Here is a 23,098-nt window from a genome sequence, read left to right on the forward strand (position 1 = left end):
CAACCATTGCAACGCAGGCATCACAAACATTTATTGCGACGCAGACATCACAGTCATTCATTGCGACGCAGACATCACAACCATTCAGTACAACGCAGACATCACAACCATTCAGTACAACGCAGACATCACAACCATTCAGTACAACGCAGACATCACAACCATTCAGTACAACGCAGACATCACAACCATTACAACCATAAACTATAGGCAACATCCAGCGCGTATCATTTTTCCAATCCCTGAACCTTCCAAATTATAAGTGTATGTAGTTCATATCTTCAAATATCGCTCACTGAGCAGCCTACTCTGCCTGCATTGTTTGATCCTGACGGGTGACTCTTCCTGAAGCAGAACACAGAGGTACTTTTAATGGTGTAATTAATTTTAAACTACTACGTTATTACATAAAGCAAAGGTCTGCCCTGGACCGAGACACTGTCAGTGTTGAAGGATGTTGGAATTCTGCTCGGTCTAGGACCGTCTTGGAGCCACGTAAGAATTTCAAGAATCAGGATTATGGCTTGAAGGAGGGACTGATTACCTCATACTCCTCCTCTCCTTACGCCTTCCTCTTTGTATTGGACTGATGAAGCCACTGTGTGGCGAAACGTTTCCTGAATAAAGATTCCCATATGCTGCATAAGTGTCTCAATCTACTACGTTATTACATAAAGCAAAGGTCTGCCCTGGACCGAGACACTGTCAGTGTTGAAGGATGTTGGAATTCTGCTCGGTCTAGGACCGTCTTGGAGCCACGTAAGAATTTCAAGAATCAGGATTATGGCTTGAAGGACCACGGGATCCTTCGGACACCTTATCTTTCTCTCTGAAAGATCTTGGTGTCCTACTTGCTATTACAAAAAGATAAATTTTGTGTGTTGCTGGGTTACACAATTAAAGAGTCCAGATAACTCCAGGGAGTTCTTGAATGAATCCCTTTACGTAATTAACCTGTAATGGCTTTCTCTTTCGTAACCAGTAGTTGGATCAAAGACAGGTCTAGTTATCCTTTGGTAGAAATACGATCATTCTAGAGATTTTGGATTATAACTAGGAGGTAATGATCCGACAAGATAAAATTTAATATCTTCAATATAAAAGTGTCTAAAAAGATTAATATTACATGGAGTGTGATACAGAGCTTTTCTCTCTCTCGTTGAGTAATACAGAATAGTACTCTTGGTACTACAGTGCTGAAGGCACTTGACATACAGAACAACTTCGAGAATACTACAAGGATATTCTCATAGAAACAAGTCTTACATAGCTTATAATATATATATATATATATATATATATATATATATATATATATATATATATATATATATATATATATATATATATATATATATATATATATATTTTCAACAAGTCGGCCGCCTCCCACCGAGGCAGGGTGACCCAAAAAAGAAAGAAAATCCCCAAAAAGAAAATACTTTCATCATTCAACACTTTCACCACACTCACATATTATCACTGCTTTTGCAGAGGTGCTCAGAATACAACAGTCTAGAAGCATATACATATAAAGATACACAACATATCCCTCCAAACTGCCAATATCCCAAACCCCTCCTTTAAAGTGCAGGCATTGTACTTCCCATTTCCAGGACTCAAGTCCGACTATATGAAAATAACCGGTTTCCCTGAATCCCTTCACTAAATATTACCCTGCTCACACTCCAACAGATCGTCAGGTCCCAAGTATCATTCGTCTCCATTCACTCCTGTCTAACACGCTCACGCACGCTTGCTGGAAGTCCCAGCCCCTTGCCCACAAAACCTCCTTTACCCCCTCTCTCCAACCCTTTCGAGGACGACCCCTACCCCGCCTTCCTTCCCCTATAGATTTATATGCTTTCCATGTCATTCTACTTTGATCCATTCTCTCTAAATGACCAAACCACCTCAACAACCCCTCTTCTGCCCTCTAATACTTTTATTAACTCCACACCTTTTCCTAATTTCCACACTCCGAATTTTCTGCATAATATTTACACCACACATTGCCCTTAAACAGGACATCTCCACTGCCTCCAACCGTCTCCTCGCTGCTGCATTTACCACCCAAGCTTCACACCCATATAAGAGTGTTGGTACTACTATACTTTCATACATTCCCTTCTTTGCCTCCATAGATAACGTTTTTTGACTCCACATATACCTCAACGCACCACTCACCTTTTTTCCCTCATCAATTCTATAATTAACCTCACCCTTCATAAATCCATCCGCCGACACGTCAACTCCCAAGTATCTGAAAACATTCACTTCTTCCATACTCCTCCTCCCCAATTTGATATCCAATTTTTCTTTATCTAAATCATTTGACACCCTCATCACCTTACTCTTTTCTATATTCACTTTCAACTTTCTACCTTTACACACATTCCCAAACTCATCCACTAACCTTTGCAATTTTTCTTTAGAATCTCCCATAAGCACAGTATCATCAGCAAAAAGTAACTGTGTCAATTCCCATTTTGAATTTGATTCCCCAAAATTTAATCCCACCCCTCTCCCGAACACCCTAGCATTTACTTCCTTTACAACCCCATCTATAAATATATTAAACAACCATGGTGACATTACACATCCCTGTCTAAGACCTACTTTTACCGGGAAGTAGTCTCCCTCTCTTCTACACACCCTAACCTGAGCCTCACTATCCTCATAAAAACTCTTTACAGCATTTAGTAACTTACCACCTATTCCATATACTTGCAACATCTGCCACATTGCTCCCCTATCCACTCTATCATATGCCTTTTCTAAATCCATAAATGCAATAAAAACTTCCCTACCTTTATCTAAATACTGTTCACAGATATGCTTCAATGTAAACACTTGATCTACACATCCCCTACCCACTCTGAAACCTCCTTGTTCATCCGCAATCCTACATTCTGTCTTGCCTCTATTTCTTTCAATTATAACCCTACCGTACACTTTTCCTGGTATACTCAGTAAACTTATTCCTCTATAATTTTTACAGTCTCTTTTGTCCCCTTTCCCTTTATATAAAGGGACTATACATGCTCTCCGCCAGTCCCTAGGTACCTTCCCCTCTTTCATACATTTATTAAACAAAAGTACCAACCACTCCAACACTATATCCCCCCCTGCTTTTAACATTTCTGTCATGATCCCATCAGTTCCAGCTGCTTTACCCCCTTTCATTTTACGTAATGCCTCACGTACCTCCCCCACACTTACATTCTGCTCTTCTTCACTCCTAAAAGATGGTATACCTCCCTGACCAGTGCAGGAAATTACTGCCTCTGTTTCTTCCTTAACATTTAAAAGTTCCTCAAAATATTCTCGCCATCTACCTAATACCTCCATCTCCCCATCTACTAACTCCCCTACTCTGTTTTTAACTGACAAATCCATACTTTCCCTAGGCTTTCTTAACTTGTTTAACTCACTCCAAAATTTTTTCTTATTTTCATTAAAATTTCTTGACAGTGCCTCTCCCACTCTATCATCTGCTCTCCTTTTGCACTCTCTCACCACTCTCTTTACCTTTCTTTTACTCTCCATATACTCTGCTCTTCTTATAACACTTCTGCTTTGTAAAAACTTCTCATAAGCTACCTTTTTCTCTTTTATCACACCCTTTACTTCTTCATTCCATCAATCACTCCTCTTTCCTCCTGCCCCCACCCTCCTATAACCACAAACTTCTGCCCCACATTCTAATACTGCATTTTTAAAACTATTCCAACCCTCTTCAACCCCCCCACTACTCATCTTTGCACTAGCCCACCTTTCTGCCAATAGTCGCTTATATCTCACCCGAACTTCCTCCTCCCTTAGTTTATACACTTTCACCTCCCTCTTACTTCTTGTTGCCACCTTCCTCTTTTCCCATCTACCTCTTACTCTAACTGTAGCTACAACTAAATAATGATCCGATATATCAGTTGCCCCTCTATAAACATGTACATCCTGGAGCCTACCCATCAACCTTTTATCCACCAATACATAATCTAATAAACTACTTTCATTACGTGCTACATCATACCTTGTATATTTATTTATCCTCTTTTTCATAAAATATGTATTACTTATTACCAAATCTCTTTCTACACATAGCTCAATTAAAGGCTCCCCATTTACAATTACCCCTGGCACCCCAAATTTACCTACTACTCCCTCCATAACATTTTTACCCACTTTAGCATTGAAATCCCCAACCACCATTACTCTCACACTTGATTCAAAACTCCCCACGCATTCACTCAACATTTCCCAAAATCTCTCTCTCTCCTCTACACTTCTCTCTTCTCCAGGTGCATACACGCTTATTATAACCCACTTTTCACATCCAATCTTTATTTTACTCCACATAATCCTTGAATTAATACATTTATAGTCCCTCTTTTCCTGCCAAAGCTTATCCTTCAACATTATTGCTACTCCTTCTTTAGCTCTAACTCTATTTGAAACCCCTGACCTAATCCCATTTATTCCTCTCCATTGAAACTCTCCCACCCCCTTCAGCTTTGTTTCACTTAAAGCCAGGACATCCAGCTTCTTCTCATTCATAACATCCACAATCATCTCTTTCTTATCATCTGCACAACATCCACGCACATTCAGACTTCCCACTTTGACAGTTTATATATTTATAATTTATAATTTTTATATATTTATATATATATATATATATATATATATATATATATATATATATATATATTTATTATTTTTTTTTTTTTATTATCACACCGGCCGATTCCCACCAAGGCAGGGTGGCCCGAAAAAGAAAAACTTTCACCATCATTCACTCCATCACTGTCTTGCCAGAAGGGTGCTTTACACTACAGTTTTTAAACTGCAACATTAACACCCCTCCTTCAGAGTGCAGGCACTGTACTTCCCATCTCCAGGACTCAAGTCCGGCCTGCCGGTTTCCCTGAATCCCTTCATAAATGTTACTTTGCTCACACTCCAACAGCACGTCAAGTATTAAAAACCATTTGTCTCCATTCACTCCTATCAAACACGCTCACGCATGCCTGCTGGAAGTCCAAGCCCCTCGCACACAAAACCTCCTTTACCCCCTCCCTCCAACCCTTCCTAGGCCGACCCCTACCCCGCCTTCCTTCCACTACAGACTGATACACTCTTGAAGTCATTCTGTTTCGCTCCATTCTCTCTACATGTCCGAACCACCTCAACAACCCTTCCTCAGCCCTCTGGACAACAGTTTTGGTAATCCCGCACCTCCTCCTAACTTCCAAACTACGAATTCTCTGCATTATATTCACACCACACATTGCCCTCAGACATGACATCTCCACTGCCTCCAGCCTTCTCCTCGCTGCAACATTCATCACCCACGCTTCACACCCATATAAGAGCGTTGGTAAAACTATACTCTCATACATTCCCCTCTTTGCCTCCAAGGACAAAGTTCTTTGTCTCCACAGACTCCTAAGTGCACCACTCACTCTTTTTCCCTCATCAATTCTATGATTCACCTCATCTTTCATAGACCCATCCGCTGACACGTCCACTCCCAAATATCTGAATACGTTCACCTCCTCCATACTCTCTCCCTCCAATCTGATATTCAATCTTTCATCACCTAATCTTTTTGTTATCCTCATAACCTTACTCTTTCCTGTATTCACCTTTAATTTTCTTCTTTTGCACACCCTACCAAATTCATCCACCAATCTCTGCAACTTCTCTTCAGAATCTCCCAAGAGCACAGTGTCATCAGCAAAGAGCAGCTGTGACAACTCCCACTTTGTGTGTGATTCTTTATCTTTTAACTCCACGCCTCTTGCCAAGACCCTCGCATTTACTTCTCTTACAACCCCATCTATAAATATATTAAACAACCACGGTGACATCACACATCCTTGTCTAAGGCCTACTTTTACTGGGAAAAAATTTCCCTCTTTCCTACATACTCTAACTTGAGCCTCACTATCCTCGTAAAAACTCTTCACTGCTTTCAGTAACCTACCTCCTACACCATACACTTGCAACATCTATATATATATATTTTTTTTTTTTTTTTTTTTTTTTTTTTTTTTTTTTTATCACACTGGCCGATTCCCACCAAGGCAGGGTGGCCCGAAAAAGAAAAACTTTCACCATCATTCACTCCATCACTGTCTTGCCAGAAGGGTGCTTTACACTACAGTTTTTAAACTGCAACATTAACACCCCTCCTTCAGAGTGCAGGCACTGTACTTCCCATCTCCAGGACTCAAGTCCGGCCTGCCGGTTTCCCTGAACCCCTTCATAAATGTTACTTTGTTCACACTCCAACAGCACGTCAAGTATTAAAAACCATTTGTCTCCATTCACTCCTATCAAACACGCTCACGCACGCCTGCTGGAAGTCCAAGCCCCTCGCACACAAAACCTCCTTTACCCCCTCCCTCCAACCTTTCCTAGGCCGACCCCTACCCCGCCTTCCTTCCACTACAGACTGATACACTCTTAAAGTCATTCTGTTTCGCTCCATTCTCTCTACATGTCCGAACCACCTCAACAACCCTTCCTCAGCCCTCTGGACAACAGTTTTGGTAATCCCGCACCTCCTCCTAACTTCCAAACTACGAATTCTCTGCATTATATTCACACCACACATTGCCCTCAGACATGACATCTCCACTGCCTCCAGCCTTCTCCTCGCTGCAACATTCATCACCCATGCTTCACACTCATATAAGAGCGTTGATAAAACTATACTCTCATGCATTCCCCTCTTTGCCTCCAAGGACAAAATTCTTTGTCTCCACAGACTCCTAAGTGCACCACTCACCCTTTTCCCCTCATCAATTCTATGATTCACCTCATCTTTCATAGACCCATCCGCTGACACGTCCACTCCCAAATATCTGAATACGTTCACCTCCTCCATACTCTCTCCCTCCAATCTGATATTCAATCTTTCATCACCTAATCTTTTTGTTATCCTCATAACCTTACTCTTTCCTGTATTCACCTTTAATTTTCTTCTTTTGCACACCCTACCAAATTCATCCACCAATCTCTGCAACTTCTCTTCAGAATCTCCCAAGAGCACAGTGTCATCAGCAAAGAGCAGCTGTGACAACTCCCACTTTGTGTGTGATTCTTTATCTATCGTTCCAATCATAGCTACCTACAAAGCAAGAGCTTACACAAAGGTAAAGACATAGTTTGTCGAAACATCAGAATATAACACAACGGAGCAGGAGCAAAGAGAAATTTATCAAACCCAACAGAGATCTTCAATAGAATCTCTATAGAAGTCGTACTACTAGAAAGAACCACAACGTTAGTCAGTATCAGAATCACTGTCTGGGAATAACTCTGTCCTTCACCGATACTCAGAGTAGCGAGAAACAGGTTCCGGCTCACCAACGAAACCTTCTTCTACCCAAAACTAGAGTTGAAAAAAACATTCAGAAAGAGGCAGATGTTTCCTGGGCTAGAGGCAGGTAGGGACTGACCCAGGCAACGCCCTGACCCTTACATCAAGTCGGTTCACGGGACACCCCCGAGAGACCGATTGACCTTAACAATCCGTAGTTACCTGGAGTTTACCTGGAGAGAGTTCCGGGGGTCAACGCCCCCGCGGCCCGGTCTGTGACCAGGCCTCCTGGTGGATCAAAGCCTGATCAACCAGGCTGTTACTGCTGGCTGCACGCAAACCAACGTACGAGCCACAGCCCGGCTGGTCAGGAACCGACTTTAGGTGCTTGTCCAGTGCCAGCTTGAAGACTGCCAGGGGTCTGTTGGTAATCCCCCTTATGTATGCTGGGAGGCGGTTGAACAGTCTCGGGCCCCTGACACTTATTGTATGGTCTCTTAACGTGCTAGTGACACCCCTGCTTTTCATTGGGTGGATGTTGCATCGTCTGCCAAGTCTTTTGCTTTCGTAGTGAGTGATTTTCGTGTGCAAGTTCGGTACTAGTCCCTCTAGGATTTTCCAGGTGTATATAATCATGTATCTCTCCCGCCTGCGTTCCAGGGAATACAGTTTTAGGAACCTCAAGCGCTCCCAGTAATTGAGGTGTTTTATCTCCGTTATGCGCGCCGTGAAAGTTCTCTGTACATTTTCTAGGTCAGCAATTTCACCTGCCTTGAAAGGCGCTGTTAGTGTGCAGCAATATTCCAGCCTAGATAGAACAAGTGACCTGAAGAGTGTCATCATGGGCTTGGCCTCCCTAGTTTTGAAGATTCTCATTATCCATCCTGTCATTTTTCTAGCAGATGCGATTGATACAATGTTATGGTCCTTGAAGGTGAGATCCTCCGACATGATCACTCCCAGGTCTTTGACGTTGGTGTTTCGCTCTATTTTGTGGCCAGAATTTGTTTTGTACTCTGATGAAGATTTAATTTCCTCGTGTTTACCATATCTGAGTAATTGAAATTTCTCATCGTTGAACTTCATATTGTTTTCTGCAGCCCACTGAAAGATTTGGTTGATGTCCGCCTGGAGCCTTGCAGTGTCTGCAATGGAAGACACTGTCATGCAGATTCGGGTGTCGTCTGTAAAGGAAGACACGGTGCTGTGGCTGACATCCTTGTCTATGTCAGATATGAGGATGAGGAACAAGATGGGAGCGAGTACTGTGCCTTGTGGAACAGAGCTTTTCACCGTAGCTGCCTCGGACTTTACTCTGTTGACTTAGCAAAGGCTGTTTCCAACATAATTCAACAAAAACACGTCCTACCTATTTACATAGCTAATAATATAGGATTAGATAATAATACAAAGCAAGATATCCTTATTTTAGCTACTAATGAAGATATCAGCAATATAATATTAAGTGAAAAAGGAAATTATATACGTACATACAATAATAATTATAAACATTGGGTCTCACACAGGGGACGCAACATTTGCAGTGTGAAAATTTGACAGGGTTATCTAAATCATCCTATTAATAGTTTGGGACACTAGGGAATAACTTAAGAGGCAAATAGGAGCCTGAAGGCCTACAAAAGAGACATGGGCATGTTTCTAACAGGTTGAGGTCTTGCAAGTAAAAATTGTGATCGAACTAGCAATCTGAGATCATGCAAGGATACAGGACATTACCGGCCAACTGAAGAACTATTAACAAGTCACAAGGATTTACTAAAAGTCACAATGGTTCACTAAGAATCACAGGGAATCACTAAGAAAGAATCATAATGGTTCACTAAAAGTCACAACTGTTTGCTAAAATTCAGTGGTTCGCTAAAACTCACAGTGGTTCGCTAAAACTCACAGTGGTTCGCTAAAAGTCACAATCCTTCACTAAAAGTCATAATGGTTCACTAAGTCACAAGTGTTTACTAAACGAATCTAGGGCTAGGAGTCAGGGGACCATACTAGAAAGGCCAGGGATACTACTTGGGTGTTACGTGTACCAAGCCTGAAAATCCTGCGGTGCAGAATGCCTCCCGGGGATGTGTCAGTTGACAAGACACACAAACTCGACACTCCCCTGTGGCTGCCTGCTCTCCAATTAACCTAAGTGACCATTTCTAAAGCTGCTCCACTATACATAAATAGGGTTTTCCTACAAATATAAACGCTATTTTATATATATATATATATATATATATATATATATATATATATATATATATATATATATATTATATATATAGGTAGGTATTAGGTTGGTAGACAGCAACCGTCCAGGGAGGTACTACCGTCCTGCCAAGTGAGCGTAAAACGGAAGCCTGTAATTGTTTTACATGATGGTAGGATAGCTGGTGTTTTTCTTTTCTGTCTCATAAACATGCAAGGTTTCAGGTACGTCTTGCTACTTCTACTTACACTTAGGTCACACTACACATACATGTACAAACATATATATATATATATACACCCATCTGGGTTTTGTTCTATTTTCTTTCTAGTTCTTGTTTATTTCCTCTTAGCTCCATGGGGAAGTGGAACAGAATTCTTCCTCCGTAAGCCATGCGTGTTGTAGGAGGCGACTAAAATGCCAGGAGCAAGGGGCTAGTAACCTCTTCTCCTGTATATATTACTAAATGTAAAAGGAGAAACTTTCGTTTTTCCTTTTGGGCCACCCTACCTCGGTGGGATACGGCCGGTGTGTTGAAAGAAGAAATATATATATATATATATTATATATATATATATATATTTTTTTTTTTTTTTTCAACAAGTCGGCCGTCTCCCACCGAGGCAGGGTGACCCAAAAAAGAAAGAAAATCCCCAAAAAGTAAATACTTTCATCATCATTCAACACTTTCACCACACTCGCACATTATCACTGTTTTTGCAGAGGTGCTCAGAATACAACAGTCTAGAAGCATACACATATAAAGATACACAACATATCCCTCCAAACTGCCAATATCCCAAACCCCTCCTTTAAAGTGCAGGCATTGTACTTCCCATTTCCAGGACTCAAGTCCGACTATATGAAAATAACCGGTTTCCCTGAATCCCTTCACTAAATATTACCCTGCTCACACTCCAACAGATCGTCAGGTCCCAAGTACCATTCGTCTCCATTCACTCCTATCTAACACGCTCACGCACGCTTGCTGGAAGTCCAAGCCCCTTACCCACAAAACCTCCTTTACCCCCTCTCTCCAACCCTTTCGAGGACGACCCCTACCCCGCCTTCCTTCCCCTATAGATTTATATGCTTTCCATGTCATTCTACTTTGATCCATTCTCTCTAAATGACCAAACCACCTCAACAACCCCTCTTCTGCCCTCTGACTAATACTTTTATTAACTCCACACCTTCTCCTAATTTCCACACTCCGAATTTTCTGCATAATATTTACACCACACATTGCCCTTAAACAGGACATCTCCACTGCCTCCAACCGTCTCCTCGCTGCTGCATTTACCACCCAAGCTTCACACCCATATAAGAGTGTTGGTACTACTATACTTTCATACATTCCCTTCTTTGCCTCCATAGATAACGTTTTTTGACTCCACATATACCTCAACGCACCACTCACCTTTTTTCCCTCATCAATTCTATGATTAACCTCATCCTTCATAAATCCATCCGCCGACACGTCAACTCCCAAGTATCTGAAAACATTCACTTCTTCCATACTCCTCCTCCCCAATTTGATATCCAATTTTTCTTTATCTAAATCATTTGACACCCTCATCACCTTACTCTTTTCTATGTTCACTTTCAACTTTCTACCTTTACACACATTCCCAAACTCATCCACTAACCTTTGCAATTTTTCTTTAGAATCTCCCATAAGCACAGTATCATCAGCAAAAAGTAACTGTGTCAATTCCCATTTTGAATTTGATTCCCCATAATTTAATCCCACCCCTCTCCCAAACACCCTAGCATTTACTTCCTTAACAACCCCATCTATAAATATATTAAACAACCATGGTGACATTACACATCCCTGTCTAAGACCTACTTTTACCGGGAAATAGTCTCCCTCTCTTCTACACACCCTAACCTGAGCCTCACTATCTTCATAAAAACTCTTTACAGCATTTAATAACTTACCACCTATTCCATATACTTGCAACATCTGCCACATTGCTCCTCTATCCACTCTATCATATGCCTTTTCTAAATCCATAAATGCAATAAAAACTTCCCTACCTTTATCTAAATACTGTTCACATATATGCTTCAATGTAAACACTTGATCTACACATCCCCTACCCACTCTGAAACCTCCTTGCTCATCCGCAATCCTACATTCTGTCTTACCTCTAATTCTTTCAATTATAACCCTACCGTACACTTTTCCTGGTATACTCAGTAAGCTTATTCCTCTATAATTTTTACAGTCTCTTTTGTCCCCTTTCCCTTTATATAAAGGGACTATACATGCTCTCCGCCAATCCCTAGGTACCTTCCCCTCTTTCATACATTTATTGAACAAAAGTACCAACCACTCCAACACTATATCCCCCCCTGCTTTTAACATTTCTGTCATGATCCCATCAGTACCAGCTGCTTTACCCCCTTTCATTTTACGTAATGCCTCACGTACCTCCCCCACACTTACATTCTGCTCTTCTTCACTCCTAAAAGATGGTATACCTCCCTGACCAGTGCATGAAATTACTGCCTCTGTTTCTTCCTTAACATTTAAAAGTTCCTCAAAATATTCTCGCCATCTACCTAATACCTCCATCTCCCCATCTACTAACTCCCCTACTCTGTTTTTAACTGACAAATCCATATTTTCCCTTGGCTTTCTTAACTTGTTTAACTCACTCCAAAATTTTTTCTTATTTTCATTAAAATTTCTTGACAGTGCCTCTCCCACTCTATCATCTGCTCTCCTTTTGCACTCTCTCACCACTCTCTTTACCTTTCTTTTACTCTCCATATATTCTGCTCTTCTTATAACACTTCTGCTTTGTAAAAACCTCTCATAAGCTACCTTTTTCTCTTTTATCACACCCTTTACTTCATCATTCCACCAATCACTCCTCTTTCCTCCTGCACCCACCCTCCTATAACCACAAACTTCTGCCCCACATTCTAATACTGCATTTTTAAAACTATTCCAACCCTCTTCAACCCCCCCATTACTCATCTTTGCACTATCCCACCTTTCTGCTAATAGTCGCTTATATCTCGCCCGAACTTCCTCCTCCCTTAGTTTATACACTTTCACCTCCCTCTTACTTGTTGTTGCCACCTTCCTCTTTTCCCATCTACCTCTTACTCTAACTGTAGCTACAACTAAATAATGATCCGATATATCAGTTGCCCCTCTATAAACATGTACATCCTGGAGCCTACCCATCAACCTTTTATCCACCAATACATAATCTAATAAACTACTTTCATTACGTGCTACATCATACCTTGTATATTTATTTATCCTCTTTTTCATAAAATATGTATTACTTATTACCAAATTTCTTTCTACACATAGCTCAATTAAAGGCTCCCCATTTACATTTACCCCTGGCACCCCAAATTTACCTACTACTCCCTCCATAACATTTTTACCCACTTTAGCATTGAAATCCCCAACCACCATTACTCTCACACTTGATTCAAAACTCCCCACGCATTCACTCAACATTTCCCAAAATCTCTCTCTCTCCTCTACACTTCTCTCTTCTCCAGGTGCATACACGCTTATTATAACCCACTTTTCACATCCAATCTTTATTTTACTCCACATAATCCTTGAATTAATACATTTATAGTCCCTCTTTTCCTGCCATAGCTTATCCTTCAACATTATTGCTACTCCTTCTTTAGCTCTAACTCTATTTGAAACCCCTGACCTAATCCCATTTATTCCTCTCCATTGAAACTCTCCCACCCCCTTCAGCTTTGTTTCACTTAAAGCCAGGACATCCAGCTTCTTCTCATTCATAACATCCACAATCATCTCTTTCTTATCATCTGCACAACATCCACGCACATTCAGACTTCCCACTTTGACAATTTTCTTCTTCTTATTCTTTTTAGTAATCTTTACAGGAAAAGGGGTTACTAGCCCATTGTTCCCGGCATTTTAGTTGACTTTTACAACACGCATGGCTTACGGAGGAAAGATTCTTATTCCACTTCCCCATGGATATAAAAGGAAAATTAATAAGACCAAGAACTATTAAGATAAAATCAAAGAAAACTCAGATGAGTGTGTATGAATAAATGTGTATATGTATGTGTAGTGTGACCTAAGTGTAAGTAGAAGTAGCAAGACATGCCTGTAATCTTGCATATTTATGAGACAGACAAAAGACATCAGCAATCCTACCATCATGTAAAACAATTACAGGCTTTCGTTTTACACTCACTTGGCAGGACGGTAGTACCTCCCTGGGTGGTTGCTGTCTACCAACCTACTACCATAAAATACTACCATAAAATATATATATATATATATATATATATATATATATATATATATATATACATATATATATATATACATATATATATATATATATATATATATATATATATATATATATATATATATATATATATATATATATATATATATATATATATATATTTATATATATATATATATATTAGTTCTAATATTTAAAAGAACATTATCTAAGTTTACGAATGTCCTAGAGAAATAATCAAGTTTAGTTTGTCCCATCAGAAGAGGTCAAAAGTCACAGTTACTGATGCGCGAAGTGACTCGTGAGGTCAACATATTAGAAATTCACTTGTTACTGACTGGGCATTACATGAGAAGGATGGCTCCAGTGCACCGGAAACACTTTCATCTGCTTGATACGAGGACTGGCACTTGGACTTCCATCAGGGTGACGTCCCACTGGGATCCCTGATGTGGGAGCCTCGTGCTCCTGGCTTTGATGGAACCCAATTAAGTAGTTTTTTTTTGTCTATCTTGGTTGCTGTTGTCAATTGAGGGTTCTGCAAGAGTGGGTCACATGATTGCAGTGTTGCTGCAGTGTTGCTGGGTGCAGCACAGTGTGTTGTTGCAGTATTGCTGGGTGCAGCACAGTGTGTTGTTGTAGTGTTGCTGGGTGCAGCACAGTGTGTTGTTGCTGGGTGCAGCACAGTGTGTTGTTGCTGGGTGCAGCACAGTGTGTTGCTGCTGGGTGCAGCACAGTGTGTTGTTGCTGGGTGCAGCACAGTGTGTTGTTGCTGGGTGCAGCACAGTGTGTTGTTGCTGGGTGCAGCACAGTGTATTGTTGCTGGGTGCAGCACAGTGTGTTGTTGCTGGGTGCAGCACAGTGTGTTGTTGCTGGGTGCAGCACAGTGTGTTGTTGCTGGGTGCAGTACAGTGTGTTGTTGCTGGGTGCAGCACAGTGTGTTGTTGCTGGGTGCAGCACAGTGTGTTGTTGCTGGGTGCAGCACAGTGTGTTGTTGCTGGGTGCAGCACAGTGTGTTGTTGCTGGGTGCAGCACAGTGTGTTGTTGCTGGGTGCAGCACAGTGTGTTGTTGCTGGGTGCAGCACAGTGTGTTGTTGCTGGGTGCAGCACAGTGTGTTGTTGCTGGGTGCAGCACAGTGTGTTGTTGCTGGGTGCAGCACAGTGTGTTGTTGCTGGGTGCAGCACAGTGTGTTGTTGCTGGGTGCAGCACAGTGTGTTGTTGTTGCTGGGTGCAGTACAGTGTGTTGTTGCTGGGTGCAGCACAGTGTTGCTGGGTGCAGCACAGTGTGTTGTTGCTGGGTGCAGCACAGTGTGTTGTTGCTGGGTGCAGCACAGTGTGTTGTTGCTGGGTGCAGCACAGTGTGTTGTTGCTGGGTGCAGCACAGTGTGTTGTTGCTGGGTGCAGCACAGTGTGTTGTTGCTGGGTGCAGCACAGTGTGTTGCTGCTGGGTGCAGCACAGTGTTACTACTATAGACGATCCCCCAGTGATCGACGCAGACGTAAAGTACTGATTCTTATTTTGTTTCTTTATCTCTCTGTCCCCCCCCCTCTCTCACTCTCATTCTCCATCACCCTCCACAGAAACACGCCCGTCCCATGTTTTACATCAACTGCGGCTACCGAGACTTGTGTTACTGCTACAGTAAGATCACACGCCATCACTACTGTTGTTCCTGCGACGTGGGTTCCTGCTTCCCCGCCCACGCCCGCCTCCCCACGCCCACGGGCGCCACCACCACCATGGGCCATCTAAGAACAGGAGATCAAGTCTTGGCAGGTGAGTAAAGAAATCAGACTCAACTGAACACCTTACTCAGAGAAATATTGATGTCTTTCCATCGTTAGGTCTACCTAGAGAGGAGAGGCAAGGATAATAAAACGGAAGGCTCTCTCCCCACTCGTCACTCCGGTCACATAGTTAAGGTGACGGGAATGTTCATACCGCTATTTGGATAGTAAGAGAGGCTGCCTTTAGACTATAGCTAGAATGACTATTCATACTTCTACTACTACTGCAGTACTACTAATACTACAGCTACTATTACTAATAGTACAGTTACTACTACTATTACTAATACTGTTACTAATGTTGCTACTAATACTACTACTACTCCCTTCATAATAACTCATCCTTGTCTCACAATCATCTCCATTATTGCTCTAATTATCCTCATAATGACCTATCATTTCCCCATTAATTAATCTCATTACCCTATAATTGTCCATTGTTACTCCATAATCACCCATCATTACCCCATTCACCCATAATTGCCATCACTACACTTTGATCAATGAGGAGAGCAGAAATGATGCTGTACCGCACGACACATATCTCCTAGGGTGGGCGGGGGAGGTTGTGATTTAGAGACGGGTCCTGGGGTTACCTGGAGGTTACCTGGAGGTTATTCCGGGGATCAACGCCCCCGCGACCCGGTCCATGACCAGGCCTCCCGATGGATCAGGGCCTGATCAACTAGGCTGTTACTGCTGGCCGCACGCAGTCCAACGTACGAGCCACAGCTCGGCTGATCCGGCACTGACTTTAGGTATCTGTCCAGCTCTCTCTTGAAGGCAGCCAGGGGTTTATTGGCAATTCCCCTAATGCTTGATGGGAGGCTGTTGAACAGTTTTGGGCCCCGGACACTTATGGTGTTTTCTCTTAGTGTACCAATGGCGCCCCTATGGGGAGACTGTGATTTAGAGAGACGGGTCCTGGGGTGGATGGGGGAGGTTATGGAGAGAGAAGGGCTCTGGGGTGTACGGGGGAGGTTGTGATTTAGAGAGATGGGTACTGGTGTGGACAGCGGGGAGGTTGTGGAGAGAGATGGGTCCTGGGGTGGGTGGTGGAGGTTGTGATAGAGAGACAGATGGCTCCCAAGGGGTGTGAGTGGGTTCACTGCTGTGACCAGGAAGTGAACACAATAATGATCGTTCGAGTTCAGAGAGAGCCGAGGGGGCAGGAGGTAGGGGGAGCCTCAAAACTCCATCAATGTATGCCAGATTTCCAACGTTACCTTAACTCCAACAGACTTTGAGAAAGCCACTGACAACATGCCCATGCACTCAGCCCCAGGCCCAGACTCGTGGAACTCTGTGTTCATTAAGAACTGAAAGAAACCCCTTTCGCGTGCCAAAACTTTACTATGGAGAAGGAGCTTAGACATGAGTGAAATTCCAATCACTAAAAACAACCGATATAGCCACACTCCATAAAGGTGGCAACAGCCACGGATCAGCCGGGCTGTGGTTCGTACGTTGGACTACGTGCGGCCAGCAGTAACAGCCTGGTTGATTAGGCCCTGATTCACCGGGAGGCCTGGTCGTGGACCGGGCCTCGGGGGTAGACTCCAGGCAGGTAGGTACTACTGCCATCTTTAACATTTAAAATAGCTAATTGTAAAATAAGGACAGCAATGGTGAGTGTGGGAAAGTGGTGGTGAGCGTGGGCAAGCGGTGGTGAGAGGTGTGGGCAAGCGGTGGTGTGGGCAAGCGGTGGTGAGAGGTGTGGGCAAGCCGTGGTGAGAAGTGTGGGCAAGACAATTCATACCGCTGAACTCTGATTCTTTCCTTTACCCGTTATCCTCTCTCCCTCACCCCACACCTGACAATAATTCACGACCCCAGGAGCGGGAGGAAGAGAGGGTGAGGAGTGGGAAGGGAGAGGAAGAGGGAAGGATGCTAGGTTAGCAACGGAGAAAACCTGAGGAAGGTGATCATAAAATATAATATTGAGAGTTGGTAAGAGTGGAGGGCGGGGCAGAGATGGAGAAGAGTAGAGGAAAAGGCGATGAAGCGAGCAAAGACAGCAAGAAGAAGAGAAGCAAGGGAAGCTGCATCACAAACACCCCCACCCAGGAGCTATGACACGAATCCTGCAAATTGAAATCGGCAAGCGCGCACACGCACACACACACACACACACACACACACACACACACACACACACACACACACACACACACACACACACACACACACACACACTAGTAGCGATCAGTGAAGAAGCGGGGCCAGAAGTTGTGAATCGACTCCTGCAACCACAAATAGGAGAGTACAAGTAGGTGAGCACACACACACGGACATACACAGTATGAGGAGAGCTTAACAAAAGACTCGAAGTCTTTACAGAAGTCACTGTAGTCCTACTGCAGCGCGTCGTATGGGTCAACATTCTGCCTTCGTGTCTGTTTTACAACTTGAGTGCCTGGTATGATAGTGCCTCACAAGGAGAGAAAGGCCTACTGTAATTTCTTTTCTCTTATAATCTTGTATAAAATAAAGCAATGTATGGCAGCAGCATACTAGCCTCTTACTTTTGTGTTATATATATGGAGATACGTTGCAAGGTGCACAGCGAGAGAGCACGTCAAAGGCGATTTCATGCAAATTTACTTTATATGAGGGAGCAAGATTATGTGAGGAGGAAGTGGAGAGGATTTGGGGGGTGAGGGGAATGAAAGGACAGGAAAGGGGGCAGTGGGGGCCTAGGCACTTGGGTTAGGGGTAGAGAGCAAGAGGATAAAATACAAAGTACACTTGGTGAGAAGTTGACTACTCTAATAATGTATGGAGACTCGGAGAACAAGTACCTAAAGAGGGACAGGACTTACCACGAATAGCAGAAAGGTTGGAGATTCTAGGAAGAATATCTTAATAATATGGCTGAAGTAATTCACAACTTGCACGAGTGTAGAAGAAATTGTAGACTCAATGTGAAATGGGAGACACCGATGACCACAGCCTCCTAGGAAGGCGAGGAGGAACACATAAGTAAAGAACAAAACACCTCAACCCCATACCCCAAAACGAGGATATCTACTACCAGTCGTGCCTTGCCACCATCACATTTATTCATTATATTCATGTAAATTGATTTTATTCATCCATTCGCCTGTTCAATATGTTGGCAGTGGATGAATCGGGAAAAGTTGTGCCGACCACAATCCTGGGATTCATGGACCGTCGTCCTCGGGAAGCAGCTCTCTATGTGACGCTGCGCACCTCCATGGGCCACAACCTGACATTGTCACCCAACCATGTCCTCTTTAAGAGTGCCCCAAACTCAAGCCATCCAGTCAGTGTCTTCGGCTCGGATATCAACATTGGTGATGTCATATATTCCACCAATCAGACGGGAATACACAAAACTGAGATCATTGCAATTGATCACGAGGTTACACAAGGTAAGGTGTGTATGTAAAACTAATTTAATTATATGCATATAAAAAGGTATATGAGCTGACCTCTTTAAAATAAATTAATAACAACAATAATAATAATATAATAATTATTATTATACTTCCAGTTATTAAGACCTATCGTCAACACAGTAGCTATTATGGCCATAATCACTAAGCATTTATTAGTAAGTAGTGATTGCTTCTCAGCGGAATTCGGCCATTAATTACACTTTCAATATTAAGTTTGCTATATAGTGGAGATATATTTTTTGTTTGTAAATGGTAAAAAAAAGTTACCAAACCCAACATAACCCACCTAACCTAACGTAACCTAACTTAACCTAACCTTACCTCCGTCATCATTACTGGCGCCTCTTTGTTTACTTTCGGCCAGGCACATATTCCATAACCAAAATTAACATATTCCCTACTATCTCCCAAAATAACAAAATGTGAACGAAATGCTTATTTCTTGGTGTATATAGGTTATAAGTATTTTAAAATATTAACCAATGTCCGGGTTCCGCCGAGTTGTAGTCGTAAACTTTAGCCATTAATAACACTAAGCATAATCCTTAATACAGCCTATCGAGTACAGAGGTCATTAGGGCTGCCTATAACTTTGTTCACCTGTCAACAATATTTTAATCCCTAAAATATAGTCAAGCAAACAATTGGTGTATATACACAGATACATACCTCTGTGTTTATGTTCTCGAGCCAGTCAAACATGCTGAACTTTCTTAAAAAAATACTAAATTATGTTTTTTTATTTTAAACAAATTTTTAATCCTTCACTAAAATTTAAATATGCCTAATTCAATCCAGTCGTGGTCTGGCCAGATTTGTGGACATTCAGTATTTTGTTTAAGTAATGTTAAGGTTAAGGGCCCGTTCTTTTAGATTCAAATTAGATTAAAAAAATTTTTAACTTCAGCGGACTGAAATTATGCACTTAGGAAAGTTCTTAAATATTTCATATGAACTAGTGAGTCGCACAGCAAAATGTTCTGGAAATTCAATGTTGTTAATGTAAGATGTCATCTTGATCCTGCGTTCGTTGTTTGACTATGATGTGAATACAGATATTAGCCAGACATAATTATCCTACTCACTATGAACAAGGTAATTGCTTGTATAAATCACAACACATATTTTTGTGTATTAATGATTAAATTTTCTTGATCAAAAACTACTTTGTGATATCCTTATTTAACCGAATAACTGTGTAATATAAATAAAATTGACTTAAAAGTTTATTGTAGTTAGTCTGTATAATATAATGCTGGTGTGTACAGGAGCGTATGTGCCACTGACGAGGGAGGGGACGCTGGTGGTGGAGGGCATCGTAGTATCCTGCTACGCCTCCTACAAGCACTCCCTGGCCCACACCTTCTTGGCTCCTGCCCGCATCTTCCCCGCCCTCCTCTACCTTAGACCTGGGTTCGTATCTCGCCTCGTTACCTCTGTGGAAAACCTCGCTGGCAACGTAATGAAGACGCTATTGTTGGTGCTGCAAGACGCCGCAGGAGGCGGAGCAGGAAGAGGCAAGACCTCCAAAGTACAGAGTATTACAAAGGACGGTATGAAAGATACCCGTTTTGAAGACGTCAGGAGTGATGATGTGCCAGACGGAGAGGGAGAAGCCTACTACATCAGCCTGGTGAAGCTAGTAGGGTGGCTGCTGTACCGGAAGGAGAAGGCAGCCCCCCAGGTACTCCAGGTGAGGGCTGTGGTGGAGGATGGCTGGCTGCAGGTGCTCAGGCTGCCCTACTCCCTCCCTCAGATGACCTACACTATCCTGGGACTGCTCGCCAGGTCCTGGTAACTCTCATCTCCTCCCGCCACCATAAACACAACTGGCTGCCTCCACCACGGGTGGCAGGCGAATTTAGAGACGAACGCTAGGAATCCTCTCCCTAAAACAGTAACTCTAGTCAAGCGAAGCAAGTACGATGATCGTAAAGATTTGGCGGTACCGACAAGCTGTAGATAAATACACGGATGTACAGAACACGACATTTGTTTAACTAAAAGTCGCCCCGAGTGACTGCTGAAGCCACCTGTGGTGAAACATGCCCTTTATGTCCTGAACTGTATATAAGTGTCCTTATCCGCTAGTGAGCATCTTGTTGATAGCAATATTTCTTGCAACAACCCTCCTAGTGCTACTAGGTCATCATTACTCTCAAGACATGATACATCTTTATAGGTTATTATGTAAAGCGCTGCACCCGTGTGCGTTATCCAGAGCAAGTGGCAAAGGTTCGATCCTCCGGCTCTGGCCTGATCTCTGACTTCACAAAATCCTTTATAACTTGCCGATAACTTGTAGGTCTGTAATGACTCTTCTTACTAACTACAAAAATACCTTCATATAGTTTTAAGAAATTAATGAAAACAATCAGACCTCAAAATTTACAAGTAAACTTTGAAGCTTACTTCTACACTTTTAATGATTAAGTCTTGAAAGTGTTAACTAAGGTGAACTAGAAGATATAGAAAAATAATAGCTTGAGAGAAATTTATGTAACGAAAAGAAATATACATGTATCAATAAATTTATCTAGGCTACAACAATGAAGCTAAATAACTAACCAAGACATAAATCTTTACGGAGCGCACACTGAGTCAAGAATTTTAGCAAATACCATGAGTAATATAACAAAAATGTATATGTCAACAGCCTAGTCACTGATGTAAAGATATATTACATAGTCTGGAAACAGTCTGCAGTGGCCCACAAACCACGTAGCCTCATCTCAGACAGTGGTTAGTAATATACCTGCTCTAATTCTAATGATATAATTGTTTTTATTAGAACATGAGTGTGAACGAGGCTATTATGAATGCTTCCCCATTATACAAAATTCTGCCTTCCATGGGTGACCATTACCGAGTAACTATTAACTAGAGGCTGGTACGTGTGACCATTGTAAATAAGGAAAATTAGGAGGGTAATAATTTACAATTGTTTGCAAAATCGATCTATAAATGTATACAATTACTTATAAATCTACCATTAAATGTAAACAATGACTTATAAATCAGATCAACTTATAAACTATGCACTAACCTATAAAGTCAACTCCCAGATACGTACACAGTAACTAACCAAATTTAGCTAACGATACATGATTCAATGTATACATCACTTGTCAGGTAAAACCACACACTTACTTCAACTCACGGGTATACACAAGTACATTATTATCGCACCAACGTATACACACATTAATACCACATACAGCTACACACGCACACACATACTATTATCACTTTACAGTTGCACACACACACACACACACACACACGGCAACCTTAGAGTGTACAGTCACTATATAAGTGTACATACACAAAAAAATAGTAACAAATAAGTATACACTACTGTACACTTTATCAGTAAAAGTACACTAAAATGACTGCCCAATTTGATCAATATAAACACAATGATACATTATTATTATTATAATGGGGGAGAGCTAAACCCATAGGATTATACAGCGTATGTAGGGGGGGGGGGATAGAAGGCATTCTGGCTCAATTCGGGGAACTGGAGCACAGATGCAATTCCCTAGATCAAGAGCCCTCACCAGCGTCAAGGAACCTCCTGTGAGGGGACACAATGATACAGCCTCCGTCAATAGTTTAACCATTTCATCATGTGACTATATATGTAGAGTGAGAGAAGTGACCAGGGCAGGAAACTCAGATACTGTACAAGACACAGCACTGGCCTGTATTACGCTTACATTGTCTCAGATATGAATTATGTAAATAAAGGCATAACACAAGAGCACTTGGTCGTTCTTATGAAACCTTACTAATAATAATTTGCGCGAATTTGCTAACTCGTAAGTTGTACAGGGGCTTGACTCAAGGATCCGGAGCACAGATCCACTTAATTAGGTCAAGAGCCCATCACTAGCATCAAGGAACATCCTTTGAATTAGTTCATCAAATTTATGTAAACAAAAGGTATCCAAATGATTAAGTATATACACCAAGAGGTACATATACATTGAAAAGTGCTTTATGTCAGTGTATATAAAACAAAGTGTATCTCTCTTAGGGCATATACACTGAGAGGTG

General features: G+C 42.0%; 1 protein-coding gene across 2 annotated transcripts in view; it reads left to right on the top strand.

Annotated features, from left to right (window-relative positions):
* The window catches only part of LOC128685069 (uncharacterized), a 58,156-nt gene extending 35,354 nt beyond the window's left edge, over positions 1 to 22,802 (top strand). For both annotated transcript variants that reach the window (XM_053771538.2, XM_053771539.2), the window contains exons 4-6: positions 15,408 to 15,603; positions 18,737 to 19,009; positions 20,305 to 22,802. In XM_053771538.2, coding sequence (XP_053627513.2) covers positions 15,408 to 15,603; positions 18,737 to 19,009; positions 20,305 to 20,834 — 999 coding nt within the window. In that variant the 3' untranslated portion in view covers positions 20,835 to 22,802. The remainder of the gene's footprint in view (positions 1 to 15,407; positions 15,604 to 18,736; positions 19,010 to 20,304) is intronic.
* Positions 22,803 to 23,098: the final 296 nt, after the last annotated feature.

The sequence above is a fragment of the Cherax quadricarinatus genome, chromosome 5 (genome assembly GCF_038502225.1).
Source record: "Cherax quadricarinatus isolate ZL_2023a chromosome 5, ASM3850222v1, whole genome shotgun sequence".
Lineage (NCBI taxonomy): Eukaryota > Metazoa > Arthropoda > Malacostraca > Decapoda > Parastacidae > Cherax > Cherax quadricarinatus.